This window comes from Pangasianodon hypophthalmus, chromosome 26 (assembly GCF_027358585.1).
Source record: "Pangasianodon hypophthalmus isolate fPanHyp1 chromosome 26, fPanHyp1.pri, whole genome shotgun sequence".
Lineage (NCBI taxonomy): Eukaryota > Metazoa > Chordata > Actinopteri > Siluriformes > Pangasiidae > Pangasianodon > Pangasianodon hypophthalmus.
Window position 1 is genome coordinate 5,914,521 of NC_069735.1, and position 8,121 is coordinate 5,922,641.

The 8,121-nt window shown below is 44.3% G+C and overlaps 1 protein-coding gene across 1 annotated transcript; it reads left to right on the forward strand.

Moving 5' to 3' along the window:
• The first annotated feature begins 3,148 nt into the window (after positions 1 to 3,148).
• adamts1 (ADAM metallopeptidase with thrombospondin type 1 motif, 1) lies at positions 3,149 to 7,894 on the forward strand. The gene is made up of 8 exons (XM_026931944.3): positions 3,149 to 4,113; positions 4,799 to 5,139; positions 5,283 to 5,415; positions 5,527 to 5,984; positions 6,068 to 6,254; positions 6,345 to 6,523; positions 6,645 to 6,820; positions 6,906 to 7,894. Exons 1-8 carry the CDS (start codon positions 3,501 to 3,503, stop codon positions 7,609 to 7,611), a joined length of 2,793 nt encoding a protein of 930 aa, XP_026787745.2. The 5' UTR covers positions 3,149 to 3,500; the 3' UTR covers positions 7,612 to 7,894.
• Positions 7,895 to 8,121: the final 227 nt, after the last annotated feature.

An 8,121-nucleotide genomic window follows, 5' to 3' on the forward strand; every position in this document is an offset into this window, starting at 1 on the left:
AAGAAAACTGTGGCTCTGGATAGTTTCTTCACTTCAGGCCTTTGTGTTCATTATTCCAGCATAGAAATAAGCTCTGACCCCAGCCAGAGATAATTTATGTCCCTTTTCATTAAAAGGCAACTCAGGAATCTCAACTCAGAAATAAACTCGAGCTTGAGTTTGTAGGGTCGTATCACCTCAGATCGAACACAAACATGTTTTGTACTGAATGAAAAGGGCAAATTACTTTGACAGTACCTTGCGTCATTGTCCTGACCCAGAACTAATTTAATCTAAAATGCCCTAAAATATCTATGGTTTTTGCTTTGAATTTAAGTAGTGTTGTGGTGTTTTTCTGTATCATCTGAAAATTAGTAGTACTCTAATCACACCATTCAATGGAATCATACACCAGTTGACACACAGCCATCATTTAAACAGAAAGGATAGCCGTATCTGCTTGACAGAAATAGTGCAAAAACTGTAATGTGCAAAGCTAATGTTGAAAACTGTATCAGGAGGGACACATATAAGAGGAGACCATCTCACACCTCGCTGCTGGTGCATCTTTTAATATATGGATATAACTAATGTAATGTATGCAAACATCCAATCCTCAGTCTGCAGACGGTTACAGACCTGGCTATGTTGTGGGTAGGGCCAGCTGGGAAAAGAGGGCACTTGAAACTGTTGTTTTAAAGTCACAAAGTTCATTATAATGTGAATTAATGTTGGGATTGAAGAGAACCACTGTTGGGATGTTGAGCAAGGCCCTTAACCCTGAACTTCTGGCAAATGATTTGATGTAATTGTGAATGTAAGTACTGACTTAAACTGAGGACCTATTAGTCATTACTTTGGCTAGGTTAATTAAAAGGCATTGCACATTAATGACAGTTCCACAACAAGTTCTACATTCAGCTCTACCTACTTTCAAGGTTAGAAAGCATTTGTGTAAAACTGCTGTCGGTTCTTCTCATATGTGTTGTATAAACACTGTACAGGAATAAACTTTTTCCTGTTCACAGAATAGGTGTATTCATCGACTCTAAATGCATTGCCAACATTATTTCTTCCTACACAAATTTAAGCACACAAATTGTGCATGGTGTTGTGCCAAACGCTCCATAATGAAGAGTGAACACAGTGAAACACCACAGAAACATATGTGAAGTGGTAGTGCCATCTTGTGGATATCTGATGCTGAGTAGCTGTGCTTGTGGCCCCATTGCAGTCATCAAAATTGGCTAATTTACAAAAAAATAATTAAATATGCCATTTCTTATAAATTACCTAAACAATCTAAAATGGGAGCATTGGCTGACCTTTATTGGGACTCAGGACTGTGTACAAGTTCTAACCTGGAATTTTCCACTCGTTGCTAACTTATTATACACAAACATACATACATTCTTAGAAATAAAGGTTAAATCTCCAACTCTTAAGGGTTCTTTAGTTGTCCCTCTAGGTGGAACCATTAAATGTAGTCCAACAAGTCAGTGTTTACATATAAATAAATAAATGTTATATTTACCTCATTTGGCTGATGCTTTTATCCAAAGCGACTTACAGTTGAGACAGGATACAGCTGAGCACTTAAGGGTTTAGGGCCTGCTCAGTGGCCCAGCAGTGGCAGCGTGATGATGCTGGAATTTAAACTCGTGATCTTCTGAACAGTAGCCTAATGCCATATATCAGAAACGGTTCCTCACAGAGCCCTTTTAGGAAACTAAGAGCCCTTAAATGTCCCAGGACCCTTGAAGGGGGTTTAAAGAGAAAGCAAAATACTAAAGATAAAAGGGTATAATAATGGTATTTTATATATAGGAACAGTTTTACATTTTAAATGTACAACACTTCTTTTTAATGAAATATTTTAAAATGTGTGCATTGCTGTTAAGTTAATATCTAGTCTCTATATAATGTTTGTTTCATACAAGGGCACCAATGCCACGTCCCTGATAGGACACAGTATTGCAGGATCACTGAGTGCCATCTGGTGGGCAAGTTGTATATAACAGCAAACTAACTCCACGGACCTGCTGCATTTAAGGTGGACCAGACATTGTCAAAGCTGTTGAGCAATCCAGGGAGAGCTGTTAAGAGGTCGATTTGCTTTCACACACACACACACACACACACGTATTAGAAACTCTTTCTTCCACATGAGCAAGGAAACAGCTTTCTTGCCTGAAGCTTATGAGTACACAGTGTCATTGTGTTTATGGCTTTGGTATGGCAGGTTAATAACGTTCTCTCATATAACTATCATCAGCTGGAAGAGATGAGTGAGGTGGGCTTCCCTGAGAGGTCTAAGGCACGGTGTGTTCCTGCACTCAACCGCACTGAGCACATTTCGACACTTTTGATCGCTATCTAAATGTACTCCCTTTAAGACATTTTGTTCTTGACTGTTCCACTGTTTTCACCATCCAGTGCCGTCACTTCACGGTCCCCAAACAGACCCCATTTATTTACTTAATTCAATTAGCTCTATTATGGCGTCTGTTTCCTAATGAAGAAGAGATGAGACAGTTTATCACGGCTAAATTGTACTTAAAGTCGCTGAAGTGATTTGGGAAAGGTGGTTTCAGCAGTTCAGCACGGAGGAGGAGAAGAAGGAGGAGGAGGAAGCGAAGAAAGAGGGGCTCATTAGCAGAGTTCAGCAAAACGACTCCACCTTAACAGCTTGGAAGCTGTGCTCTCGCCGTCTAAAGTGCCGACCCCTGTGTTCCACCCGGCCAGTGTGCACGCAGTGAGGGAACAGAGACCTGGCTCAGCTGTCTGCCTGCACTGCCCTGCCAATGCCTGTTTAACTTAATTTCCCATTTACTGTCCTATACAAAAATCTTATTTTATATCTTATATCTTACAAGTGGTAGCCTGATGTTTAAAAAGATATAGTATAAAATAGAAATATGGAATAAATGATCAGATCCCAGAGACTTAATACGCAAAAAAGGGGGGGGCGGGGGGGATTGGGAGTGTGTGTGGGAAGCGGGAGAGTGTTCTAGGCCAGCATGGTCCTACTCTACTGTGATTAATTATTGTGGCCGAGCGCCAGGTCTCTGCTGCGTTTGGTTGCGCACGAGATTTCGTAGCCGCCAGATCAAAAGGGCTCCAGGAAAGGGGTGGTCCTGTTGGGAGCATATATAGCCAGCCGGGATCTGCACGAGCCTAAGAGAAAAGGAGAGACAGGGGAGGACACTGTCCCAGGCCAGACAGCTGATTACGTCCGGGAGAGAAGAAGCTTTCCTCTGAAAGGCTGCATAGGAACTAATCTGCAATTTAGTTCAAAAAAAAAAAAAAAAACTCACCGGGCGCAACATTTGCTATATTTATTTTTACATTGGTACTCATATAGAGTTTGCACTGGATTTTTTTTTATTATTTAGATCTTAGCTTTAATAGGTTAGAAGTTTCTGTGAAATTCAGTTTACGTGATCCACGCACCTGGACTTTGTCAGTTTTTGAAGAACAGCAACAACAAATAAAAGCCTGATCGTCTTTCTTGAAGGATTATGATGTTTTTTGTGCGTGTTGCGCTGAGTTTATTTGCTGCTCTGTGCGCTACCGCGGCGCAGAGCGCATGGGAGGAAACTACACTGCTACCAGTTCAGCTCAACTCCTACACGAGCAAAAAGGAGTCGCCTCTAAGTTCAGAGGCTCAGGAGAAAGAATCAGAGAAGCTTTTCTATCGGTTGGACGTCTTTGGGAAGCAGATGGTGCTGGAGCTGGAGCCGGATCAGACTTTCCTGGCGCCTGGGTTTGTATTCCATGTGGTGGGGAAACCGGAGGGCCAGCGGGGGTTTGACAGCTCGGGGGAGGCGCGCTGCTTTTACACGGGAACTGTGAACGGAGAGAAGAACTCTGCGGTCGCTCTGAACGTCTGCCATGGACTGAGGGGTGGCTTCAGCTATGGTGGTGAAGAGTATTTCATTCAGCCCGCGAATGCCACTGGCGAAAGCACGTTTTCAAGCGGGGACATGCACATCATTCGCCGGAGAAATAGGCGGTTCCATGGCGAGGTCGGTGGCTCCAAGTGCGGTGTCAGAGAGGACGAGGAGAAAGTCCCTGAGCACCATGAGACGAAATCAGATAAAGAGCTCCCCTCAACTCCAGCTGACTCCCAAGGTATGGTTTAACATCTTTCAAACTTCAAATATTGTTCCCATTAACATTTAATACTCTATATCGTGTGAATAAATAGCTTACTTCTAACTAATGAATTGTATGAAGTTAGGCATTTAGGCTGCCATTGACGCATCATTACTGGTTTTCTTCAGAGCGTCACCTTATAGCCTGTACAGGGTGCATTAAAATACTAGTAGTTAGGCGGTTAAGGGAACGAAGCCAGCATGCTGCAAGTGAGGGTAGGGCTAACTAGAAGAGGGAGAGAAAATGGGAGGGTGGGTAGTGCTCAGTGATTGCGTAGGAGGGAGTGGAAGAAGGCGGGAGGGTCTGGGCTGGTGAAACGTGGAAACTCGCGTCCTGATAGCGCATGTTGCGCAGGTCAGCCTCCGCAGACATTTCCCCCGGGACGACTGCGGATGGCGTCAATTTCTGTTAAAGACGTCAGTGTCACTTATTACGTAGGTTTAGTTGAAAGTGAGCCATAATAACAGGCACTATGCAGTCTGCTTCTCTTGCTTCATAGACACATGGTCCAATTTATAGTAGAATAGTAGAATAAACTACTATTTATCTTTAGGAAATTGAAGCCTCTGGGAAAAATTGATAAACTGATAAATTGTCATTTATCAGTCAAACAAGTAGCGTCTTTTCAATGACAAATATCCATATCCTGTCCTTGTTTCAGCACATCACCGGGCCCGTCGTTTTGTGTCTACCCCACGATATATGGAAATCATGATTGTGGCAGATCAGTCAATGGCAGAGTTCCACGGAGCTGGACTGAAGCCTTACCTGCTAACCATAATGGCAGTAGCTTCTCGCCTTTACCGCCACCCAACTATTCATAACTCTATCACACTATCTGTGGTAAAACTTATGGTGATATATGACGAAGAACAGGGACCAGACGTCTCCCCTAATGCTGCCCTCACGTTGAGGAACTTCTGCCAGTGGCAAAAACAGCACAACCCTCCCAGTGACCGTCACCCAGAACATTATGACACCGCCATCCTGTTCACTAGACAAGTAAGAATCCAGTGTACAGTTTAAAAAAATTAATTAATAAAGAAAGAAACAAACCAATAAATTACCAATAAAGTAATAAATGAAATTCTGAAATTAGATGCTAAAATGGCTTGTTTTCTTATTTCTCAATCTCCCTTCTTTAGGACCTATGTGGTGCTCACTCTTGTGACACATTAGGAATGGCTGATGTTGGCACAGTGTGTGATCCTGAACGAAGTTGCTCCATCATTGAGGATGATGGACTGCAGTCAGCTTTCACTGTTTCTCATGAGCTGGGTAAGATGTCTTCTTAATGTCTCCTGCCTATGAAACAATCACGACAGAAAGGTACAAAATTATTCTATAAAACATTCAAAATCTTATATAGCTGATTTCTCTGTCCTGTAGGTCATGTTTTCAACATGCCCCATGATGATGTGAAGCAGTGTGCCAACATCAATGGTGACAGTTGGGGCTCCCACATGATGGCGTCTACTCTTTCCAACCTGGACCAGTTGCAGCCCTGGTCTCCATGCAGTGCACTGATGATCACAACCTTCCTGGATAATGGCCATGGTCACTGTCTGCTCGACAAGCCACAGAAGCCTCAGCAATTACCACAAGCCCTGCCAGGTTCAGTGTACGATGCTGACCATCAGTGCCGTCTCACATTTGGCGAGGAGTCACAGCATTGCCCTGACCTGAGCACCACCTGTGCAGCTCTCTGGTGCACTGTCACTTCTGTAAATGGTCTTCTGGTGTGCCAAACCAAGAATTTTCCATGGGCTGATGGAACGCCATGTGGGCATGACAGCTACTGTATGGCAGGCCAGTGTTTGAGCAGTAGCGAAGCAGCCAGTTATCAGGTAAGCACCATTTGGTGCAGTGTTTGCATTAGAAACAAGATGACAGTTAGATGTCTAACAGTTTCTCCCTCTGGTGTTCACAGATCCCAGTCAGTGGTGGATGGGGAACTTGGGGACCTTGGGGAGAGTGTTCACGTACCTGTGGTGGTGGTGTGCAGTACTCTTTTAGGGAATGTGACAACCCTATGCCCAAGAACGGAGGCAAATACTGTGAGGGTAAAAGAGTTCAGTACCGATCTTGCAATACAGAAGACTGCCCTGACAGCAATGGTAAGAGTCATAATTCAAAAATGTGACATGACTGATCATGGTTTGTGTATCTAGTCTGTAGCTTACATTATCTTTTGATCCTCTGTCCAGGTTTAACTTTCCGTGAAGAGCAGTGTCTGGCCCACAACGACATTTCCTCCCATGTGACATTTGGCTCAGGCGAGGGTATTGAATGGGTACCAAAGTATGCTGGCGTATCACCCAAGGACCGCTGTAAGCTGGTTTGCAGAGCAAAGGGAACAGGCTACTTCTTTATCCTCAAGCCAAAGGTATGTGTGAATGCTTAGTAGATAATCACAATTATGCAATTATTATGTATATAAAAATAATTCATGATTGTAAATTAAGGTCAGAAACAAGACATAATTCTTGACTCTCTGCTGCACTCAGGTGGAGGATGGAACTCCCTGCACCCCCGACTCCACCTCTGTTTGTGTTCAAGGTCAGTGCGTCAAGGCTGGATGTGACCGTGTGATTGGCTCAAATAAACAGTTTGATAAATGTGGTGTTTGTGGAGGGGACGGATCCACTTGCAAGAAAGTGTCTGGATCCTTGGAGTATGCAAGGTAAGCAAACAATTATAAATAAGTTTCCTTGTTTACTTACCAAACCTCAAGCTCCGAAGATGACCTGTATGTTTTCTGCTTTCAGACCTGGCTATCAGGATGTTGTGACAATCCCTGCAGGTGCCACCCACCTCGATGTCAAGCAGCGATCCACTGGAGGCCGTCGACATGACAACAGCTACCTGGCTGTTCGCCGGCAAGATGGCACCTACCTATTAAATGGTGACTACAAGCTTACAACTTTGGAGACTGACATTTTTCTTAAAGGGGCACTTCTACGCTACAGCGGTTCCTCAGCTTCCCTTGAGCGCCTCCGCAGCTTTGCTCCTCTTTCAGAGCCACTGACTATCCAGGTACTGTCTGTAGGTGACTCCCCTCGGCCCCGTGTCAAGTACAGCTACTTTGCCCCGCGTCCTGCTTCCACAAACAGACATTCCATCAATGCCATCAGAGGTGCAGAGTGGACACTACGTGAATGGGGACCCTGCTCACAGACCTGTGGTGAAGGTACACAGAAGAGGGACGTCCTCTGTCTGGACGCCCAGGGTCGACCATCACAAGATTGTCCCGAAGAGCTGCGTCCTTCCTCCTCTCGTCCCTGTACTACACATGCCTGCCCATCCTGGGTGGTGGGTGAGTGGTCAGCCTGTTCTAAAACCTGTGGCCGAGGCTTCCAGAAGCGTCAACTGCACTGTGTGGATCACGACGGCCATGTTATGCCCCATGACAGCTGTCACGCAAAAGATCGGCCACGACCCTTGCTGGACATATGCATCCAGAGTGCCTGTTAAGACTGGCTAGGTCTAGAGGCAAACTCTGACTGTAAATTCTGCTCTTCATTGTCTGAAGCAGAGCAATGCAGGTTTGGGATCCAAAGAGCCCCCTATGACAGTGACTGCAATTAACCTTGAACCAGCACTACAGCTCCCACTCCTCCAACACTGGGTGCAGGACACAAAGCTGGCATACTGTGTACCTGTCTGAAAAGCTGGGATAGAGGAAGAGTATAAAAAAAAAACTATAAGGACACCTCGGCTGCTTTAGGTGCTAATGACATGCATATAGGTCATTAAGTGTGAGTGTGTTTTTAGAGTGAATGACTATGAAAAACTCTAGTGTATGTATTTGTACTGTCTGTCTGAGCTGGACTGGACAGATAGTTGCTATATGAGAGAAAAATATATGAGAGCATCCATAGAATAAACAAAAGGTAATTAGATATGAATATATATGGAAGCTATTAGTATTTGGCTGGGACAGAAAGAAGCAGTGATTCAGTAAGCGAGACTGTACTAAACCCT

Coding starts and splice junctions, on each gene's coding strand:
- adamts1 (XM_026931944.3), top strand. CDS start 3,501: ATGATGTTTTTTGTGCGTGTTGCGCTGAGTTTATTTGCTGCTCTGTGC. Junction 4,114..4,798: donor AACTCCAGCTGACTCCCAAG/GTATGGTTTAAC, acceptor TCCTTGTTTCAG/CACATCACCGGGCCCGTCGT. Junction 6,821..6,905: donor GGATCCTTGGAGTATGCAAG/GTAAGCAAACAA, acceptor TTCTGCTTTCAG/ACCTGGCTATCAGGATGTTG.